The following is a 23,955-nucleotide window of genomic DNA, read 5'->3' as shown; positions in this document are numbered from 1 at the left end:
TTCTGGATGATCTGCAGCTTGTAGAGGTTTGGAAGGCCAACAAGCAGGGATTTGGCATATTCAAGCCTAGATGTGTAGCTATACATTTGAGTATAGTGCATAAATATCCTCATGTAAGTCTACTACATTGTCATGTAGCTCTTGTAGTGATTTTTGCTTCAAATGATCCTCGGGAGATGGATACAAAGGCCCTGAAGAAAACTCTCAGGACCCATTGCTGGGTTTTGGACCATGTTATTTTATGGCAATTAGAAAGTGCACTAGAATGCAGACGTTATTAAAGCCCCAAAACAGGAAATTTAAGCCATGTAGTTTATCAGGGTACAAAAATAAATTCCTGTATTTGTCTCCTGCCAAATAAGGGCCTGATACTTTAGCACAGAGATTAGGCAGATTAATTTGCAAGAGGAAGACGTGTGATATAACGCCTTATCACGTTATGAGTCATCTCAAAGCGCTTCACAGAATATACTGAATTCTATATATATATTATATATAGAATACGCTGAATCTTCTGTTACTTACATAAACCGTATATGTGGTGGGTCCATTACTGAACTGGGTATATTATTAATATTTGGAGAGTTTTATACAATTAATTAATCCTTAGATTAAGAAAAGCTGCCACCACCTCTTTTCCCTGGGTCAACTTGGAGTAATGGTTTCCAAAAAATGAGCTAGCCTAGCTAATATTTTTTCAATAGGCTAAAGCAAAACAGCTGGATCTGTTGAATATTTCACTTTTATTGCAGTCATCTTGAAGCCTGGTTTAGAGCCCATTGAACTAAAGCTCATTGAACTAAAACCCATCGACATTAAAAAATGCAGCGAGATTTAGATAGGTTAGGTGATTGGGCAGGTAAGTGGCAGATGAAGTATAATGTAGGGAAGTGCGAATTCATCCACCTATGTAGCAAAAACAGTAGAGCGGGTTATTTTTCAGAAGGGGAGAGATTGGAATGTGTTAGCGTCCAGAGGGACTTGGGTGTCCTTGGACACCAATCACAGAAAGTTAGTCTGCAGGTACAGCAAGAAATTAGGAAGGCGAACGGTATGTTAGCATTCATTATGAAAGGATTAGAGTATAAGAGTAGGGAAGTCTTGCTGCAACTGTATAGGGCCCTGGTGAGACCACACCTGGAATACTGTGTCCAGTTTTTGTCCCCTCATTTAAGGAAGGATGTACTTGCCTCGGAGGGGGTGCAGCGTAGATTTACTGGGTTAGTACCAGGGATGAAGAGAATGAGTTACGAGGATAGGCTGACCAATTTGGGCCTATATTCTCTAGAATATAGAAGAATTAGAGGGGATCTTATAGAAACCTATAAGATCATCAAAGGGCATGATAGAGTAGATAGTGGGAGATTGTTTCCCCTGGTTGGAGAAACTAAAACCAGGGGTCACAACCTTAAAATCAGAGGTTGAAGATGCATCTGCTTCCATTAATATAACATGTAATCTATTGCATTATATGTGGCCAATTATTCTCCCNTTTTTTTCTTGGCAATGCAGTGAGGTTAAGGCAATGCTGTTTTGGACACTGCACATTGTTCAGGGAATAATCCATTGGGATTATGACATTTATACAGACCTTAAGGCAACACTCATTGCAGATAGTGGTTTCCATTTTGAACTGTTTGGGTATATGTTTTGTTGATATTTGTGTTTAATGAGATATCTGTGATTCAGTTCATTCACTACATTCTGACAACAATTCTGCTTTTAGTATCTAGCATTTTATGTAAATGTAATTCTTTATACTTGGGCACTAGAGTAGTGAGTTTCTAATTTATTTTGTTGGCCAACCATAAAGCTTGGTCACTACTGGCCTAAACCATTCTCAAATATTCACAATCACCGAAAAGGTTTAACATTTTTGCGAGCAGTTAGATTTTGAGTAACCAACCAACTAATACTGTTGCTAGATAACTGAGATCTCTTAGTACTTTTGTTGTTTTGTGATCTTTGTTTTTAAATCTTGCGATTAGAATTAACAATTGAAAATGTCTATTTATGTTGATGGGCTACTAACGCAGTGAACTGCAGAATGATGTGCATGTAGCAGCAGGAATATCAAGTATTTTTCCATGCGAGAGATCTGCTTGCAGTGCTTGTGATTTGTGAAGCTTTCAAAATTCTAAAGAGGTAACATGCAAACAGTCGTTTCTCATATTGCACATTTCTTTTTGTCACAGGCATCGCTTTCACAGATCTACCGGTAAGACAATATCTTTAACAGTATGTACCTTAAACCTGCTTTTAAAATTGTTGTAATTGTTGTCATTAAAATGAAATGTATTTTTTCCAACAATAGTTCAGGAAGTGCTTTTTTAACCTGGCAATATGCTGGTGAAGAGGAGGGAGAAATAGTGAGAGTAAATCTTGTTACTGTACTTTTGCATGAACCGTGTAGATATCGTTAGATCTTTTGTTACTACCATCAAGATTACACTTTTTTGTTAGTTTTCTAAGGCTCGGTATAACTGCTATTTTATGTCAAGAAACTGTAGGAACTTTTGTTTTGCTAATTGTTTCCCCCATGTTTCTGAAAGTTATTTTGCTGAGGCACAGTTGCATATTCATCATGTGTGCCCCAAAGCAGTGATTGTTGATGGGCAATTCAACTGTGTAAAGTATCACAGTTCAGGCCAATCCTGCACTTGTCCAACATCCACCTATGTGCATTTAGCAGCTGGGTTCACTGGATAATTATTAGGAGTGTAACCGTGGCTGACTTTCTCCTCCTCTCCCTGCTCGCAACCAACCCAGGAGCACGGAGACAGACCATTGTATTGGCCCAGACTGCAGTACTGTGAGATTAACTAATTCAGTATACACCGAGAATTTCTGATCATATGTCTTAATGTACTGGTCAGCGGAGTGGGATTAGAGTAGATAGCTCCCTCACAGACACAATTGGGACAGTAGCCATCTGTGATGTAAACACTTTAAGATTCAGTTTGGGAAAACAATTTTCCAGCACTTCAGTCTTTCTTGCCATGATTTGGAATTAAGATTTAAGCTATTCAGTTGGTGACAAGAGAACAATGACTCAGTAATTAGAAACTCCACACAACAGGCAATGCAGAACTTGAAGCTCATTGCTGTCATCAATTGAAGACGATCTTCAATTGAAGCGACCATAGAATGCAATAGTTGCGGATAGCAAAACAACCAACCTTGAGGAGAGCAGCAGCAAATCACACCAGCTGTCCATGGAAGAAAAACAATTTTGAAATAGGCATACAACAAGTCAGACGACCGGGCCGGGGGATGGGTGGGGGGGATCTGAAAATGTTCACTTGTTTCCCTCCCCTTCCTCAAACGCATCTCTCTTGGTATCCCCATATCAGCACCACTGACAGACTATTAAGCTGGTAAATTCAGTTACAAAAGCACCTCATACATCAGTACCTAGGTCTGCATACCATTGCAGTCTTTCATCTTACTGTAGAGAGGAGAATTCAAGCTGCATTGATCTAAAATTCAAATACGATGTCTTAGAGAAATTAGACCCTTATGGAGAACTAGTTTTATAAATTCTAGCAACTCTTTTTCTAAATTGGCAAGTAGCCCACTCTTGGGACTTGCTGAACTGGTCTTTGCTATACCCTAAATTCCATGTGAATGAGACTCTTCCAGATAAGGCTAGGTGTGAAAGTTTTGATTTCAAGATCTCTCTCGTCTACAAATCCCATCACGCCCTGGCACCTCCCTACCTTTCTCCCCACTCCACTACCTGCTGCCTCCGTTCAGCTGGCTTTAGCCTCATGTTTGTCCCTCCTCCTCTCCACCATCGGCAGCCGCACTTTCAGCCACTTTGCCCCGAAGCTTTGAATCTCTCACTTAATCCCTCCGCCTTGCCCCCTCCTTCCCCTATTTTAGATCACGACTGAAGACCTTCCTCTTTGTGCTTACTAAAAGCTATAATTTCAAGATTTTAAAAATGGTTTACCTTCTAAAAGTGTGCTTATGTACTCTAACAAAACTAAATTACAAATTACCATTTTTGTTCCCAAAGCTCCTTTCCCCTTCTTCCACCCTCTAGCTGCATTGTAGCTTTTGCTAGTCAAGGTGTTAAATAGTATGACTGGATTGGCAGAAAATATTTCTGAGATCAAGATGGCTTTCTTAATTTACCATGTAAAAATAACTTAAATTGTACTTCTGGAGTGAAACTTTGAAACTGACACTATTTCCTCCCAGCTCAGGCCACAACTTCCCTGCTGTTCTGCAATACCAATCAATTGGATCCTACCATCACCCCAGTATTTGCCATGCTCTACTGGCTCCCTTTTGCAGAACAGATCGATTTTACGATCCTACTAGCTTACAAATCACTTCATGCCCTAGCACTTCCCTACCTCGCCAATCTGCTTAGACCCGCTCTTCTACCTGTCCTCTTTGCTCAGCCAGCTCCGGCTTCTTGTACGTCCCTTATCCCCTCTGCTTCACCATCAGCAGCTGTACTTTCAGCCACTAATGCCCCAAGACTCTGGAACTCTGCCTCAAGCCCTCCCCCTTGCCCCCCCCCTTGTCCATCTTCAGATCACAGCTGAAGACTTTCCTCTTCGACCTTGCCTTCAGTCACCTCCCCCTTTTTCCCTGGCTCGGCGTCAAGCTCCACCACTGTTAAGTGCCCCATTAGGCTACCCCCATAAAGAATACTATAAAAATGCAAATTGTTGTTTTTGCCTGATACCATGGAAAGCGACGAGTGTGTTGCATTTAAGATGATTTGCTTCAGTGGCTCTATTATAATAATAATAATTCTTGCATTTGAAATAATCTTATCACGTCGTTGAGGCGTCTCAAAGCGCTTCAATATTTGAATGTGCAGTGTAGTGACTGTATTTGTAGGAAAGCGTGACAGTCATGTCCCACAACACACACTATTCACATTGCCAGAATGATTGCCAGGACTGACACTGTTGTCATTAACAGAATAGATCTACCAAACCAACCCAGAGGCAGAATTTGTTGTGTATTCTCTTTCCACATCACAGGAGCCATACAATGTAAATTCAAAGAAAGTTGCTGTCAATGCTATTTCTGAGGTTTAATAGAATATATCCTAGTTTGAGGGTTAGGTCATTTCAAAAGGAGTATATTTACTCTGTTGAGAGATTAATAGGTTAAGAGATTGATTTGATTGAAGGACAGGATTGCTGTTGTTCTGGCTCTGTGCATGAGTTGTGTTGGAATCTAGGTATTTTAATTCAATGGGGAAACAAATCTTTTACTACTGCAACTTGGTGACTTAGACATGCAAGAAATGTGGGCAGAATATGAGTGGGAAGGAGAAGAAGTTGTGCAGTTAATAAGAACCCTTGCATTTAATATAGTGCTTCTTCATGTCAAGAGGATGTTTCAAAGCACTTCATTTTCTATTTTGTAGCCAAACACTACAGCCAATTTTCACCCAATGTCCCACAATAATAATAATATTCCCTTATATTTAGTGTAGTACCTTTCCCGTTGCCTTTCCCGTCAGCAGGACAACCCAAAGTGCTTCACAGGATTTACTGTAAAGTGGATTGTGTGCTTTGTGGGCAAACATGGTAGGCAATTTTTACACAGCAATGTCCACAAACAGCCATGAAATGAATACCCAATTTTATTTGGGAGATTGTCATAGAATCATTAATGTCCACCTAAACATACACGTGGGATCTTGGTTTAATGTCTCAATTCAGAGTACGGCAGCTCCAACAATGCAGCGTATCTCTGCATTGGAGTAGCAGTCTAAACTATGATTTCCAAGTCCTAAGTTGGTGTTTGAATCCACAGCCTTCTTTCTCAGAGGCAAGAGTCCTAGTAATGGAACTGGCTTTTGTTAATGCTATGAATGTAACTGTTCTGGACAACTTTTTATTCATTTTAAAATTTTTATGGTTGCTTAACTCTTTGCTCTGACTGCTGCATACCATTCAATGATGGGCAGATAAAAGCATTTGTTTCTGAAGCTGCAATTAAATGAAATTAAGCCAGCTCTAATGGTCACCTTTTGAGGCCTTACATTTGAAAGTTAAGATTGCAACTTCCAAGCTATGGTGCCATTTTTTTGTTGAATAAGCATCCCAAATAATTATTGTGGGTATTTGAGGTGATATTTGGTGTGTTGGGGGTAGTGGGACATATTAGGTGTTGTTCTAAGTGCACCTTATCACCTTGATGTTATAAGAATAAAGTGCTGGTTCAGTGCTCTGTGATAATGGATTGCCTTTGTTTTTTGAATAATGTGTTTTCTTATGACAGTTAACCCATTATGTAAATTATGAGTTGCAAAATGGTTAATTATAAACAAATCGATTATTGTCTATTACATTATATCCTCATTTTTTGTGCAGCCAAATTTATATCCTACTGTTGGATTGCAAACTCCAGGAGAAGTGGTGGATGCCAATTTTGGACAGCATCCATTTGTATTTGATATAGAGGACTATATGCGAGAATGGAGGTCTAAGATTCAGACCCAGATTGAAAGATTCCCTGTAGGAGATCGAGAAGGCGAATGGCAGACAATGATTCAAAAGTAGGTGATGTATTGCCTGCAGTCCCACTATGTACAGTCACATTTATCAAACTGAAATATCGTTTATAGATGGGTTTTAGCAATTACTTGCAACCTTCCAGATATTCATTGAAGTTTAAAGATTTAGTACCTCTTCATGCTTCTAGTTAAATGTAATTTATACATTTTAAGTGGCTTAAATTTTACAATTTTAGTGTTTTGTTGCTCCAAAAATCTTGGTGTATAATTTCATATTCAGTTTTTCACCAAAATGTTGATGACTATGCTGACAGTATATCACAAAGTTAATTGCAGTTAATAGGGTCTAACGTGTCTCTAAATTAGAAAATAATTTATTCAATAGGCATTACCCAAATGTGCGCCCTCCCACACACACTCACACTCTCTCACACTCACACTCTCACACACTTGCTCTCACACACACGCGCTCTCACACACACTCACACACACAGACAGTTCTGAATGTCTGGTCACACAGCACAGGGGAGAGAAAGGTCTGCCTCTAGGGTATTGGGTACTTATTAATTGATATCTTATGATTTTATAAATTTAAAAATGCACGTTGGACTCTTCAAAATATAGGCTCGTGGAATACTATATTTTCAAGCTAGGCAACTTGTTTGAAACTGCAAGGAACCATCCTTTTCCTATTCAAAGGATCCTCCCCCCCCCCCACCCCCACCGAATTTAGAAACTACAAAAGGTTCAGTTAAAATAAATACCAAAGTTACAGTGTTTGCCCAGAGACTTGAGCATGAAAAAATGATGGTCTCAATCCTGATGGATGTATCTTTAGGACAAGTGATATGTGCTGGACTAGTGTAAGATTAATTTCCTCTCAGTATAGGGATTTTTAAAAAAAATCATAGTTGGTTGATCCAACACTTAATTCTCTAACCTTCAAGCCCTGATGTTATGGGGTGAGATTAGGTACTTGGACAGTTTCTTCCTACATGTATTGCCTGAGGAATCTTGGGTTGAGATGTAGATGTGCAGGAAGGAATGGTTGCAGCATGTCTAACATTTCAGAAGGAACTGTTGGTCTTGGTTGAGAAGCACCTGGGTATGCAGGTTGTTAGTGTCATAATTCTGCTGCCTAAAACGAACCCACCTAAGTATACTGCTCCATTTAATTATAACCTTTGTTGTTCAAGCATTCAAGCAGGTAAGAATGTAATGGTTTCTGACCTATCTCCCAAAGTCCTCTTTGTAGCATTACGCATTCTACTTTGAAGTACTAGAACATTATGATATTCAGTGTAACCATTTTTAGAACTGATTTTTGTCTTGCGCATTTGGGAAAATTTGAAATAATGCTGCCTCTTAGCTGCTGGCTACAGCAGTAACATTTAGAATATTGTTTTATTATTCTTCCAAACTTTTCATTTTATAGAATGGTTTCGTCTTACTTAGTGCATCATGGTTATTGTGCAACAGCAGAAGCCTTTGCTAGATCCACCGGACAGGCATTCCAGGAGGAACTGGCATCCATTAAAAATAGACAAAGTGAGTATAAATTTAACAGTATTCGCTTGTTGCGCTCTGTTGAAATACTGTATCGAGAGTTTTTAAAATATATAAGTTTGTGTTCCCTTTCTGAAATTGTACTGCCTTTTTAGCCAACTACTTTGCATCATTGAAATGTTCTATAAAGGGTTCTGAGTGTGGTGATTTCTAACTTTTTAACATACTCTTGAAGAGACAGTAACCGATGTATATCCCAATGTCATTATGGACCCATAGAAACACTCCCCCAAAAGTAGACTGTAGCAGAGTGGAGTTCCTGAGAGTTTCGTAACATAATTCCAATTTCCTTATTAAGGTATTTTGTCAGAAATTGCCAAATATTAGACCCCTTTATCACGTTATATGGCCAAGTTCACACATAAGCAAGGGTAAATGGATTCAAAGGGACCAGCACTAATTGAGTGGATCGCCCGAGGAATAGCAGGTGGATTTTAATGTATTTGATCCATTTTAGTTATTAACAATTATCAGAGAATTGAATACAATTGTTTTTTAATCCAGCATTTTAACTTAGATCACTTGTGATGCGATATTTAGGATATTGAGTAAAGTTTTGTGAGTTGAGTAAATTCTTGCGTACAAAGGGAATTGGAAGTGGTCTTAATTATTAACTAGTCCTGGTGTATTAGGCACGTGTGCTTATACACTTAAATAATGGACCTTCCTTGTCTTGTTTGCAGTTCCTACCTACCAGCTCACAATGCTTTATAGACAACAACAGCAACAACAAAATTACATTTGTATAGTACCTTTCACTTCGGAAGGACATCCCAAGGTGCTGGACAGTCAGAGTTTCGGACCCGAGCTGGGAGTCGGGATCGGGGAGGGTGGAGGGCAGGTGGGGAAAAGCAGGGTGATCAAAAACACGGTCGAAGAGGAGGGTCTTGAGATGGGTCTTGAAGGAAGCAAGGGAGGGGGCAAGGCGGAGGAACTGTGAGACAGAGTTCCAGAAGGTGGAGGCAGAGTGGCAGAAGGCCCGCCCACCAATGGTGGGGCAAGCGAGGTGGGGGACGTGAAGCTTGCTGAACGGAGGGAGCGGGTAGGATGGTAGGGAGTTAGGAGTTCACAGAGGTAGGGAGGAGCAAGACAATGGAGGGCATTTAGAGAGGAAAGATTAGCGTGATTCTGGGATTTGATGCTCTTAAATTATGAGGATTATTAAATTAAATTGCTGCCGCCTTTCGCCCACAAAATATACAGTCAATTCACTTTACAGTATATTTTCTGAAGCGCTATGAGACATCTCAAAGATGTGATCAGGTGTGATATCAAATGCAAGGGTTATTTTATTATGAAAAGAAACATACAGACCTATTTTATTAAAGAAAGGATTGAGTGGGAATATGATTTTGTTTCAGATGCTCAGACACATTAACAACAACAACAACAAAATTACATTTGTATAGTGCTTTTCACGTTGGGAAGACATCTATTTCTCGATTTACCGTTCAGTGACAGTGAGAATTATTGCAGAGTCTGAAAATTGTTGGATTGAACCTCAAGATTGAATAGGTTGCACATGATTTTTGAGCAGAGAAGCTTGATTAGTCACATGATCTTTCCTCATTTTATTCTTGCTATGATTTCATTCTTTACTCTGTCATGAGTGTTTTGCACTTACTGGAAGCTCTGTGTAAAACCACAATGTGGATGTGATATACGCTTGAATTGAAAGGGAAATGCAAAGTTGTATGTAGACTAATGCTGCTGAGAAGACTCTGCCTGTGTTTATTTTATCACACCAGTAGCCATGCATTACTGGATTTATTTCAGAATTGTGAATACATAATTCATGAGACTCATGAGTGCGAGTGAATACATTCATTTTTCTGAGTGACATAAACCCAGTAACGGACTATTGAAGCAAAGGAACTGTGGTAATTTTTGTTTTAGAAAGAGGACTAGCAGAACTATAATGGTAGTCTGCATTGGTAATTTTTCTGGATCTATTCTGTCAATCCTATTTGTTTCTTGTCATGGTACGTGTAAGGAGACAGAAATTTGTGAAGTGTGCAGCATTTGATGGGTTTTGAAAACAATTTCCTTCAAGTGGCTTTATCTGAAACTTCCCTGATGGGGGAATATAAAGTAAGTCAGAAGTTTAATAATAGGTCATTGCTGATGCACGTCTAGTTTTCAACTAAATAAAAATAAAATGCCATTTCAATCAATCAATCTGGTTTTAGTAATTTCTTGGATGGCTATAGCTTGTTGACACTATGAGACTACATATTCCTGAGAAACTTGCAGAATTCTACACTTGTTGAACCGATGTTCACCACAGTACTTCAATAAACTTGGCTACCATGAAGTCTATTTATTTTACAGGAATTCAGAAATTGGTGCTAGCTGGAAGAATGGGGGAAGCAATTGAAACAACACAGCAATTATATCCAGGTTTACTTGAAAGAAAACCAAATCTTCTCTTTATGTTAAAGTAAGTTAATGAAAATTCCAAGGAACTGGTTTTCTCCACAATACCACATGACTGCATCTTTGCTATGTCACATTTTGTATTCATATTTCTAGCCCTGTTGCTTTTCTCTTTTTTAAAAAACAAAATTATAATTATTGCCTGATTACCAAGAAGTGTTTATGCTAAGAATATTAAAGGGTATTGAGAATGAAGAAGAGAGTATGATTATATGGAAACAGAGCAACTTAGACCTAAATGGGCTGTAATGTTCAATAATTTTTTTTCCCAATTTGGTTTGAGTTTCATTCCAAATCTCATGGATCAAATTTTAGTTAAACTATAATATCCATACATTACATGGGATTTAAATTTGATTTCTCTTTCTTCCATCCCCCCGAGGGAAGCACTGCTGAATAGTTATCAGTTTCCAAATTGGCCATTCATCATGTGAGCTTGCTAGGCGAGTGTTAATGTAACAACTGACTCCAGCCCTGATTCTGTTCCCATTGAACCTTCACACATATGCACTTTCCAGCAGGGATGAATGAATTGCAATCAGGAACAATATCTTAGCCTCTTTTGGTTTTCCCCTCTCCATACCCACATGCTGAGGCTAAATGAGCACCTCTGCTAATACTTGACTGAGATCAAATAACACAGCATAAATCAGGGAAGAAACCTAGGACCATCCAGATTGTAGTGGGTCCATTGGACACAGTATAGTTTAGAGCTTTTGCATGAGTGAAGGCTACTTTAGGCGTGGAGTCCTGTAGCTCAGTGGTTAGAGCACTCTCTTTGCAAGCGAGAGACCTGAGTTCAATTCCAGGCAGGGCGAAACCTTGGGCAAGTTTCCTTACTCCACACGCCTAATAATAATCCCTCCAAAAAAAAAACAATAATAAATTGGTCATTTTCAATCTATGACTGTTTGTGGGACATTGCTGTGCGCAATTGGCTGCCGCGTTCACCCACAAATATACAGTCAATTCACTTTACAGTGTGTTCTGTGAAGCGCTTTGGGACATCCTCCCAACGTGAAAAGCGCTATATCAAAATGCAAGGATTATTATTATTTACCAGAGAACTGAAGAAAACATAACTTTTGCCTTGCTAAATAAGCCTGTTTACTGCGACCTCCTAACCCCCTACCAACCTGCCCACTCTCTCCGCTCAGTCCCCTCCCTTGCCTCCTTCAAGATCCGTTTCAAGACCCTCCTCTTCAACCGTGCCTTTGATCACCCTCTTTCCCTCCCCTGCCCTCCACCCTCCCCAATCGGGTCCGAAACAATGATTGTCCAGCGCCTTGGGACGTCCTCCTGACGTGAAAGCGCTATACAAATGTAATTTGGGTTGTTTGTTTGGTGGTTTACGATTTTAATTAGTATTTGTTGAGTTTTCGAATTCTCTCCCAATCGAGCAAAATTAATTCCGTCATGGAACAACAGTTTTGTTCATCGTTTCTTTTGAACTACAAAACCGAGCTACTGGAGGTGATGTTGGATTTGACGAGTCTAGCGTGAATGCACAGCACACAGGTGCTGGGGTCTGGGGTGATCTTATCATCTGGAGATCAGACAGTTTATGGTCGAAGATATTTATAAAAATCAAAAATATCCCCAAAAGAATAAAAGTAAAAGAAACATTGATATCAGTCAAAATTAAAATAAATAAATAAATAAATAAATAGTGAATAGTGAGGAGGACTGTAACCAACTGCAAGCAGACATACACAGAATGGTAGAATGGGCTGACATGTGGCAGATGGATTTCAATGTGGATAAGCGTGAGGTGATACACTTAGGTAGGAAAGATGATAGGAGGCAATATAGACTTGGTAGCTCAATCTTAAGGGGGGTGAACATACAGAGAGATCTGGGTGTTCAAGTAAGCGAATCATTAAAGGTAGCGGGGCAGGTAGATAAGGCAGTAAAAAAGGCATTTGGTGTACTGAGCTTCATTAGTAGGGGCATGGAGTATAAGAGCAGAGAGGTTATGGTTAATCTATACAAAACACTGGTTAGGCCTCAGCTGGAGTACTGCGTCCAGTTCTGGGCACCTTACTTCAAGAAGGACATTAAGGCACTGGAAAGGTTGCAGAGGAGATTCACGAGAATGATACCAGGAATGGGGAACCTTAGCTATGAGGACAGGCTGGAGAAGTTAGGATGTTTCCCATTAGAGCAGAGAAGGTTACGCGGGGACCTGATAGAGGTCTTCAAGATCATGAAAGGTTTCGACAGGCTAGATAGGGAAAAGCTGTTTCCGCTGGTTGGTGTGTCGTGGTCACAGTCTTAAGATATCTACCAAAAGAAGCAGAGGGGAGGTTAGAAGAAATTTTTTCACTCAGCGAGTTGTTCGAATTTGGAATGATCTGCCCGAAAGGGCAGTGAAGTCCAATTCGATAACAGCTTTTAAGAGAGAACTGGATAGGTATCTGGGGAAGACGGGTTTGCAGGGTTATGGGAAGAAAGCTGGTGATTGGAGTAAGTGAAAGTGACTTGCTCTGTCAAAGAGCCGGCACAGACTCGATGGGCCGAATGGCCTCCTTCTATGCCGTAACAGTCTATGAATCTATGAATCTATGAATAAAACCCCAGTAAGCGACCCTACATAGAACTAAACCTGCAGCCTGACTAAGCGCAAAATACTGCAGATGCTGGAAATCTAAAACAAAAACAGAAGCGCTGGGAACACTCAGCAGGTCAGGCAGCAGCTATGGAGAAAGGAAAGTCAGTCAACGTTTCGGGTTTCCCGAAAGGTTGACTGACTTTCCTTTCTCCATCGATGCTGCCTGACCTGCTGAGCGTTCCCAGCGAGTTCCAGAGCCTAACTATCCTGACCGATCTTGTCCCATTGATACTGGGCTGCTTCATGTCGCCCATCCACTTTCTTTGGTCAGCAGGGTGTCCAGCACATGGAAACCCATCACCATGCTTAAGAGCATCCAAACCAAACTGAGAATTCCAGGCATCCCATCTACACATGGAAATCCCAGAGTTAGATTATTGGAATGGAATGCGCACTCTTTCCCCCACCTGTGTGCCCCACCCATCTATCCCACCATTGGTGGGTGGGCTTTTAGCCATTCTGGCCCTGCTCTCCGGGACTCCATCCTGGCATCCCACCTGCTTGCCGTCTTTCTCCCCACCCTTAAAGCTCATCTCAAGACCTATCTTTTCGTTTCCACTTTCAGTCACTTCCCCCCACCTCTTCCCCACCCCCCAGCTTGGATATCGAGTGTGTGAAGTGATTTGAGACATCTTCTGATGTGAAATGCTCTGTATGTAAATGTAAATTGTTATTAATATCACAGCGACAATTACCCCACCCCATCTGTTGTGTGTGTATTTTTCTATTTTTAAAAAAAATCTGCTGTGCGTATGTGTATGTGTTTCATTGTGTGTTTGTTTTCCAGAGTTCGTCAATTTATAGAAATGGTGAACGGGACAGACAGTGAAGTTCGTTGTCTAGGAGGCCGAAGTCCAAAGTCCCAAGACAGCTACCCAGGTAGCCCTAGGACCTTCAACAGCCCCAGCATGAGTCCCAGCCATGGGAGCACTATCCATACCCTAGCAGCAGGCAAAGGGAATGGTGCACATAGTCACTTTACAGGTAATGGCATCTGTGTCAAGAAATGCTTCAGGTTTGGAATCTATCATGACACGATTATTCAGTACTTTCACCAGCATTTCAGCGCAGGCCTTCCCTCGTAGCCCAATGGGTTACACACCAGAATGGTGCAGGTTTGAATCTGTACTCAGCCAGGTAGCAGTTGGGGTGTTAATTTATCTCTGCTCTTGCATCAGAGAGGGGAAAATTAGACAGAGTTTCTAATTTCTCGGCTTGGCTGTGATCTCCCTGCCCCCCTCCCCATTGACTAGGAGAGAAGAGGCAAGAAAAATAATATTGTGACATTTGAAATTATATTGGTGTCAGGGTTGCAAGTGTCACAAATTGATTTGTAGCATCCAGCTATTTGGGACATCCTCCTGACGTGAAAGGTCCTATACGAATGTAAATTGTTGTTGTTAATGCACGAACCCAGAAATATTGGAAGCTGAGTTGTAGGAACTCTGCTCCAACACCCACCTCCTGCTCAGTTCTAGGAGATTTCTGGCCACGATCCAGAAGTCAGAGGGTGTTAGAGGGGTGTTCCGGGGGAAGGAGTGGCATCCGACACATCCAATACATGCAATTTGTTAGTTGCAAAGCAATTTGCGAATCTCACAAAATAGACCACCTGTGTCTGCAGTTCTGGGATTCATGTCTGGGTTATACCCACACTTGCTCAATAGCAGGACTATCTTCTGCTATAGTTGTGTTCAGCTGTCCTGTGTATAGTTTCTTTTCCTCTTTGCACTATCTTGGATTGGAAGCTTTTTTTAATTATGGGTTCTTGACATGTCAAACACAGAAGATATTTGTGAATAGTTTACAAAAGTTACTGTGCGAATCCCCACAACAAAAATATAAGGGTTTGGGTGATACAATGTTAGCTAAAATTATTATTAAATTTTGATGAGTGCAGTGTTCATCACCTATGAACAGTTAATACAATATGGCATGTGGGTGCATGAGTCAGTGTTGCTGTTAATGTGGTGGAACAGGTACATCTTAATGGCTATGTGTTTCATATTTTGGCAGGTTATGAAAATAATTGTAGCAACGGTGTAATATCTAGTAAAACTCATCAGTCCAGTAGTCATACTAAGCACTCCGCCTCCTGTTTAAGTACCCCAGAACTAAATAGTCTAAATGCTACACGATCTCAGCAATCAAATAGTAACAGCAGAGACGCAAAGTAAGTGTTTTTTGTCTTTGGTTTATTCTCTTCCTACTTGCTAAGTCACTAAAATGTAACATTTTGCATAAATTATATACGATTCAATCCGTCTCATACAAAATCTTTTTCTATTTGAAGACCTCCTAAACTGAAAGGCCTCTCCCAGGTTCCATCTGAGAGCTCGGCGTTGTGGGTGGGTGGCTGGATTTCTCCAAACCTTTACGAGCGGATTGATTTATGTTCACTGCAACTTCATTTCTTTTAAATTGTGCTTTGCTGCCTATTCTTTGGTGTTTTATTAATGTGGAGGATTTAAATGTGATATTTCTACAAAATCTTTCTACAAAGCAGTTTTAAAGTAGAAATCTTTTTTGTTTTTTAAGCAAGAGGAATAAATTATTCCCATCTATTTGGGGAACTATAAGTGATTGGGTAATTATATAGATAACCTAAGTTACGTTTTCAGGGTATATGAAGATGTACAATCCGAAACCTTTAATATTTGTGTCATCTCCTACCAGGATGCAAAGATTTGAGCTCAAAAAAGCTCCTGGTGCACAGTTGGGTCTCATTTAGAAACAAAGCATCTCTTTGGATGCATTGCAGGTCTGATGAGTTAAATTCTGTTCATCCTGTCCATAATGTTCGTTAATCATAGTAACCACCAAATCATCTTTGGATGGAGAGAGGATATTTGATAGAGTAGCATTTCGAATGGTTGGGATTGTAATGGAAGATTTAGCTTGACCTTAGAGTGGAATTAAAGGACCAGGGACCAGCAGTGGCAGAATCTTGGGAATAAATCAGTGGATGAGAGCCAACTTTCTTCAGTTGAATGTCCACAAGACCGAGGCTCTCCTGAGCTCCCATCAGTGCCTCCTCACTTCAGGCGCTGACAGCATCACCATCCATGGTTGCACACTCCACCTTACTAAGCCAGTCCAGAACCTTGGGGTCTTGTTTGACCCTCAACTATCGTTTCTACCCCACATTCGCGCCGTGACCCGCTCTGCCTTCCCCCACCTCCCCAACGTCGCCCGGCTCCGCCACTGTCTCACACCGCAGACCGCCGAAACCTTCATACACGCATTCGTTACATTGAGGCTCGACTATGCAAACTCACTGCTTGTCGGCTTCCCCAACTCCTCCCTCTACAGGCTACAGATCATCCAGAACTCGGCAACCCATGTCCTCTCCCGCACCAGGCTTCGCGACCCTATCACCCCCATCCTTGCCCAACTCCACTGGCTTCCCATCACACAGAGGATACAGTTCAAGATCCTGGTCCTTACCTTCAAAGCCCTCCATGGTCTTGCTCCCCCCTACCTCTCTGACCTCCTAACCTCCTAACCCTGTTCGCTCCCTCCGCTCAGTGGGCTCCGGCCTGCTTCATGTCCCCTGCCTTGCTCGCCCCACTATCGGCGGGCGGGCCTTCCGCACCTCGACACTCAGCTCGGGTCCGTAACTCTGTCTGTCCAGCACATTGCGACGTCCTCCCGGCGCTATACAAATATAATTTTGTTTTTTTTGTTGTTGTCTGGAGTGGATTCTAGAGAAGATTTTTAAAAGGGAGAAATGAATGTAAGGGAAAAATCCAGTAACTGTCTATGTGAGTGCATTGCTGCAAGATTATCTTTTAGGAAAATAGGTATCAGTCTTTCTTTGCAAGTTTCTGGGTTTCTGTCATGTTTCTCTTGTTCTGCAGCAATGATATAGATATGGAAACAGACCATTATACCAATGGTGTGGTGGAGTCTTCATCTAATGGTTTCGTTAATGGCAGTTCCAAGCACGACCATGACATGGATGAAAATGATCCTGAAATGGGTAAGATTACTTACGTCTGAAATAGGACTTGAAGCAGATCTTGGAATAATAACAATAATAATAATAATCCTTGCATTTGATATAGCGCTTTTCATGTCTTCTCGACATCTCAAAATGCGAGACACCTGGGTTCAATTCCAGGCAGGGCGAAACCTTGGGCAAATTTCCTTACTCCACACCCTGATAATAATCCCTCCGAAACAAAACAATAATAAATGGTCATTTTCAATCCACGACTGTTTGTGGGTCACTGCTGTGCGCAATTGGCTGCCGCGTTTCGCCCACAAATATACAGTCAATTCACTTTACAGTCTATTCTGTGACGCGCTTTGAGACGACAAGAAGATGTGAAAAGCGCTATATCAAATGCAAGTATTATTATAAAGGTAGCGCCTAAACCTGACCCAAAATTGTTGAGCTGCCAACCCCTGAATTCCTGCTTCATAAGGCTGTGTTTCAGATGCTCAACAGTGAGGCTGGTATTCCATGCACCTGTGCAGCAGGGTCCAAAACAATCAGCAACTAACTCAGGCAGGAGTAGCCTGTAAAGTTAGCTACTGGACACTTCATGTTCTTGTGCCGCTCATGTGAAAGGTTGGGATCTCGACTGGGGCTTCTCAATGTCACTTTAATGGACTTGAATAACCTACTTAAATCTATTACCTGTAAAGGTTGAAAACTGTAGGCTCAAAAGTGGGAATTCTAAATAATAATCCTTACATTTGATATAGAGCCTTATTGTTTTGAAACGTCTTAAACGCATCAGAGATTTTCTATACAAAGTGTAAGCTACATATTTATAGCTGAACGTGGCAGGCAACTTGTCCACAGCAGCGTCCTACAAACAAAAATGAATACACAATTTTATCTGGAGGCCTGGACATCCAGAGAAACTCCCTTTTGTTTTCAATAAATGACACAGGATGTTTACGGTCCACTTGAACAGCCAGATGGGTGCTGGGGTTTAATATCCTAACTGAAAGATGGCACTGCACTGCACTCTCCTGGCACTGCATTGGAATGTCAATCAAGACGTTAAGCTCCAAGTCCTGAGGTGGGGCTTGAACTCACAACTTTCTGACTCAACGATGCGAGTTGAGCTGGACAGACAGCGGTTTGCAACAAGTTTAGCCACTTTTGGGTGTTAATATCATTCAGAAGGTGGAAGAGAACTTAGTTAAGGCAGAGAATATCTATGGTAATTATGCAATTGTATCCCAATTATATTGAAATTGATGTGTGAAGAATTCATTTGATACTAGTGTGTTTTCTAAAGATGGTTAATTTTTTTTCCCTGTGCTACAATGTTTATCGGGCTTGGGATGGTTGTGGCTCACTGTGGAGTCTACTGAGTTCCGTAGAAACATCAAATCCCATGTATAAGAAGTAACTGACTGCATTTTACATGGATCTGTATTGGAACCTGCAGAATACATTTTGTATCTCCTTATCGCATTTTAATAGCCTATTTAAATTAGGCAAATAACACTTAATTTAGTGTTTTAGCGCGGAGGAAAAGATTGAATTGAATTGACCTAAAAAACAACAGTTCAATTTTGGATTTTGTTGCAATATGTGTATTTCTATCTAAACAATCTGAGGCACTCAACCTGTTTTAGTTTGGTTGCTGGCTTGCTGACTCAGATTTTTCAGTTTTTTTCCAAGACTGAGTGTTGTTTTGGTGTATTTTTTCCAGTGTAACAATGCAGTTTAACTAATAAATATGTTCCTTTCTGAACTCTGGGCAGAGATAGACTTAACTCAGTCGCGACGCCAGCTCTGTGGTGGCAGCCAAGCAGCGATTGAACGCATGATTCATTTTGGACGGGAATTGCAGGCCATGAGCGAGCAGCTGAGAAGAGAATGCGGCAAAAACACAGCCAATAAAAAGATACTTCAGGTACTGAAGTCATTCCAAATGTTTGCTGTGAAGTGCAAGAGTTGCTTTGTTTTGCAGAATAAAAAGCGGGAAAGGAATTATTGAAATACTCCAGAAAATAATCAAGGAAACAGTGCGGGATCAGTTCTAAAAGAAGTCGTATTATATGTGTGTTTTACAACAGCCGAGGAGCTTGTTGCCAACATTTCAATATGAGAATTTTTTTCTTTTCTATATTTAAGTATAAAAGGGTATGACATCAACTGTCTTTGGCCTTGGACCTGGATCGAGGCACATTGATTCTTGTAAGATCATAACATCACAAACGGGAGGAATTCATCATGTTAGTCAGTACGGAGCCAACAATCCCAGATGTGAAGGGGAGAATGCTTTTCCCACCATCTCTCCCAGTGTTCTACTTCATCTTCCTTTCCACAAATGTCTGTACCATGTATTGTCCTCTCGTACAGTGATTAGCAAGAAAACCGAGCGCTTAGATGAAATGTCAGACAGCAAGACTGAATAAATTTGAATTCTCTTTTGATTATAACTCCTGGTCTCTGTGACATTAGAGCTGTACAGAAGCTGTTGTGTTTTCAGTGTTATGTTGGGAATTGGCAAAATCAAATCTCGGGTTAATAATTTCTTAGATGCTCGAAATAATTGATTTTCAATTTTTATGCTGAGGGGTAGGTAGCTTGATATTTTACTGTGTGGAAGGACTAAAGTTTATCTTTTTTTTCCATTCAGGATGCATTTAGTCTTCTTGCCTATTCAGATCCATGGAACAGTCCAGTTGGATATCAGCTTGACGTAGTACAAAGAGAACCAGTTTGTTCTGCATTGAATAGTGCTATATTAGGTAAATATAACTGGTACATTTACATGACCACCTTTTCTTAAAACTGTTTGCATCATGAGTATTAGATTACAGCAGAGAAAATGAATATGTTACTAATTCTTTCCAGCTCAGTTGTTACATTTTAAGAATTAAGATTTTGCTATTTGTGAATAGGATTTAAAAACATCAAAAAAGAATAATTCCATTTCCATTGATGACCAGCAAAATAACATTTCCTTTCTGAGATTTCTTTCTCTCATTTGAGGAGGCAGTGAATGTTACAAGCTATTATAAGGTTTGAGTCTTCAATTTGCTTTGATTCTTCCTCTCCCCTGCCCTGGCTTGTGTTCCCAGGGGAATTTTTTTTATTAACCAAAAATTTTACATGAACCCTCCCCACACACACACATAATTGTAAACATGACAATTATACTCTATGTAAATATATATATAGAGAGAGAGAGAGATAATATATATATATATATATATATCAGGGGACCCGACACAGGTTCCGAGGGCACTCACAGTTAGTCCTTGCCAGCCTGAGAGCATATGTTCAGATTATGTAGATTAATTAATATATAATAATCCATGCATTTGATACAGCATTTTTTACGTATTCTAGACGTCTCAAAACGCTTCACAGAATATTCAGTAAAGTGAATTAACTATATATTTGTGGGCAAAATGTGGCAGCCAATTGCGCACAGTAGTGTCCCACAAACAGCCGTGGATTGAGTTACTAAATTGTTTATTTCTTGAGAGTTTCCTTACTCCACACAGGCATGTGGAGTAAGGAAACTTGCCCAACTTGTGACGTTCCTTTTCCGTACTCTTTCTCGACCTTCAGTTACTCTAATCCCAAGTCCCAACCTGTATATCTTGCTTGTAAAGCCCCATGATTGGCTGTATGGTTGCTGTGCATTTCAAATGGTCCCACAAACAGTTGTGGATTGAGTGCCAAATTATTATTTTTTTTGAGGGATTATTTTCCCCAGAGAAGTGATCCGCCAATCGACTAACAACCGGGTCTCTACTTACTGCTAGCTAACAGAGTAAGCAAACTTGCCCAACATTTCACCCTGCTGGGAATCGAACCCAGGTCTCTCGCTTGCGAGGCGAGTGCTCTAACTACTGAGCTGTAGGACTCCTGCGGACTCCAATTAAGTTGCTGCCTTGCGTGAAGGGTGTTATAGATGCATAATAAATGCAAGTTGTTGTTGAATTGTTGAATGGTTTGCCCATAATTCCTTCAGCTAAGTGTTGATTCTCAAATAGTTCAGAACCTAAATACACCAAACAATATAGAACTTTTGTGAGCTAGTATGAGAGTGAGCTTTTACTGTTCAAAGCAAGAGGGCTTCTCTACTTCAGTTTAAAAAGTATTTAGCAGTGTTTGGAAATTACATGTTTTGTTAGTTTTCAATTACTGTTTAATTTGATTTTTCTCATTGTCTGTTTTATATCATTTCAGAGTCTCACAATTTGCCAAAGCAACCACCGCTGGCCCTTGCCATTGGACAGGCCTCAAAGTGTCTGGAGTTGATGGCTCGATTGGGAATAGGTTCATGTGCGTTTGCCACAGTTGGAGAATATTTGCACTAGCTATGCATTTGTACAGCTTATCTCCTGAGCTACCTTAACATTAGTGACAGCATTCAGCACAAGATCTGCTGAATCAAAACTGACTTTTAATTTATAGTGATCTACTGAGGACAAGTCCTAAATGTCACTCTCTTTCTGCTTCCTAGTTTACAGCATGGTCCAGCTGTTTTCTAACTTCTTATATGCACAGTTCATCGACACGTTCTGCATTAAGTTTTTTTTATAGCAATGTCTGGAGAAGTTGTATATCGGTTTAATGGATCATAACTGCTTCCTTTTTTTATTCCTCAAAACTTGTCCAAGGTTTTCATCTGAGGTGGGCTGATTGAGGCTTCAGCTGAAATAAATGATCCAGTTTATGGGACAATGTCATTCACTATAAAAGATTTGGAAGAAATTGGCTTAATTGACTGAAAATGCAAATAAAAAAATTTTAATTATAAAAAAATGAGAATGTGTGAATAAAAGTATTTAGTTACAGATTAAAACCAAAAAAACTAGGTTTTTTTGTACTTTATTAAAATGTATCTTTTGTGATGAACCAAAATTAAAATTGCTGTTGTATGAGTGTGTCTTCAATGGTAAGCATGTAGAATACAATGTAAAATACAAACTGGAGAAAGACTTTCCATCCCTCCTCTGATGTGCATCTACAAAAAAGGTTTTTTTTAAAAAAGCTTGAGTAATTTTGGTACATTTTTCAGTATGGATGAAGGGAGGGAGAGAGAGGATATTTTCCTGCAAGAGTACTGTAAACCTTTATTACTCAGGAGCTGAATGGACAGTTTCAACATCCATTACACAATTGTAGGTTGTTGGTCCCGGAAGGTTTTTTTTCGGGTTGTCTCTGTGTGCACATGCTCTCAAATCTTCAAATGTTTATTCCCCCCCCCCAGAACATTGTTTAAATGCAGAGGAATAAATTCTACACCCACCATTCTAACCATTGTAAAATAACAGTGTTAAGTACCTGTCAACACATTGTGTGGTATTGGCATTATTTATATTAAACCAAATATTTAGTCAAAATCTGCAATGTCTTAATTTAAACTTTGTACACTCTGCATTTTAAGCAGTGCTTGAGTGAGTACTATACTGCAATAAAAAAATGTATCAAACCATAATTAATCAGCTATTAAAGATTTAAATCTATTCAAATTGTTGGTGTTTATTTGCTAGTCAAAACAGCAATGTTTGCATCCCTAATATGAAAAAAATATTTTGATTCCAAATTTGTTTTTTAAAATGCACCAGGATGAAGTCCAACAGTGGCCTTAAAAGTATTGAGTTGAAAAATGCATCATAAGTTGCAAAAAATACTTCTCACTTAACACCTGGCCTACTAATCAAGTCATCACCTTTGCATTTGTAAGGTTAAGTGTCGGCATGTGACATGTCAATGGAGTCTTAGCTCCCAGACCTCAGCGCTTGTTAAGTGAATTTGATAATCCCGAGAGCAAACACGATTGCTATGTCAGTCAGCTGTTATTTAAATATATTTTTCAGATGAATATTCTAGGATAAGAATTGTGAGACCTATCCAGGAATATTTTATCATATTTCACAATCTCGCTTCTGTGAAAAGATCGGTTTTATCAGGCACATGATATAAAATATCTGTGCAAGGAGGATGGTGACGGGTAATTGATGGGACCTAATGATAACCTGTAGTTTTCAACTGGAGGTGGAATTCTTTGCAGCTTTAAAATTCTGTTGTGTGTAGTATTGCTTACCATTGTGACTTAACTGGAATTTCTTTCATTGGTTTTCTCCGTTTAAAATGTGAGAGGGTAGGTTATGAAGATCAGTTGCTTAACTGATAACTTGAGTGACGAATCTGAAATAAGATGCAGTCAGTATTACCAGTGAATCCTATCTGGTTTATCTTCAAAATGCATCTGCTTCTATTGTATATAGACGATTATGTAAAGATTTGTGATTTATTGGATATTTTCATGCAATATATTCCATTGTAGATGGGTCCCAATGAATTAGTTTATTCTGCAATGTGCAATTGAGAATATAAATGTTTTGAATATTTTTACATTGTTCTGTCTCTGAATTTTAAAATACAGTCAAATCTGTCTTCAACAACCTCAGTGGCCTTTATCTAAGTGTGGTCTCAGAGTAAGAGTTTATTTTTGTTCAAACTGGGCTGATCCAGGGTGATTAACAGTGTGGATGTTGAATGGAAGTGGTTGCTTGAACAAGTTTGACAATTAAGATTTCCATTTCAATGTTTAAAAAGAAAAAGTTTCCATAATAAAACTGATGTGGAGATTTCATCTCCATGAAATAAGAAACAAACTGACATGGAGATGCTATTTGTATGATTCCTAAAATTGTTCTTTTGAAAATCCAGTGAGTAGGAGTGAGTGAAGATATTAGAAAGGTTCAAATATTGAGGGATATCGGAAGAGAATCTGGTCACCAGCCATAATTTTTCAAACCTCCTTAGAAACAATGATTGTAACAGACAACAATTGTGGAGAATGTAATACCCTTGATGGAGGAGGGGGATAAGCTGTGAAACTACAGACCA

At 39.8% G+C, this 23,955-nt stretch overlaps 1 protein-coding gene across 3 annotated transcripts in view; it reads left to right on the top strand.

The window, feature by feature from the left end:
* ranbp9 (RAN binding protein 9) overlaps window positions 1-22,565 on the top strand; it is a 44,473-nt gene extending 21,908 nt beyond the window's left edge. For 2 of the 3 annotated variants that reach the window (XM_042331915.1, XM_007911858.2), the window contains exons 5-14: window positions 2,196-2,218; window positions 6,351-6,535; window positions 7,929-8,041; window positions 10,391-10,499; window positions 13,894-14,090; window positions 15,123-15,279; window positions 16,967-17,088; window positions 18,837-18,988; window positions 19,718-19,829; window positions 21,283-22,565. In XM_042331915.1, the coding sequence (XP_042187849.1) occupies window positions 2,196-2,218; window positions 6,351-6,535; window positions 7,929-8,041; window positions 10,391-10,499; window positions 13,894-14,090; window positions 15,123-15,279; window positions 16,967-17,088; window positions 18,837-18,988; window positions 19,718-19,829; window positions 21,283-21,413 (1,301 nt within the window). In that variant the 3' untranslated portion in view covers window positions 21,414-22,565. The remainder of the gene's footprint in view (window positions 1-2,195; window positions 2,219-6,350; window positions 6,536-7,928; window positions 8,042-10,390; window positions 10,500-13,893; window positions 14,091-15,122; window positions 15,280-16,966; window positions 17,089-18,836; window positions 18,989-19,717; window positions 19,830-21,282) is intronic. The other variant, XM_042331916.1, reaches the window with a different exon arrangement.
* Window positions 22,566-23,955: the final 1,390 nt, after the last annotated feature.

This window comes from Callorhinchus milii, unplaced genomic scaffold (assembly GCF_018977255.1).
Source record: "Callorhinchus milii isolate IMCB2004 unplaced genomic scaffold, IMCB_Cmil_1.0 Scaffold2, whole genome shotgun sequence".
NCBI lineage: Eukaryota > Metazoa > Chordata > Chondrichthyes > Chimaeriformes > Callorhinchidae > Callorhinchus > Callorhinchus milii.
The sequence above is the reverse complement of the archived record's forward strand: the minus strand, read 5'-3'. Positions and strand labels throughout refer to the sequence as shown.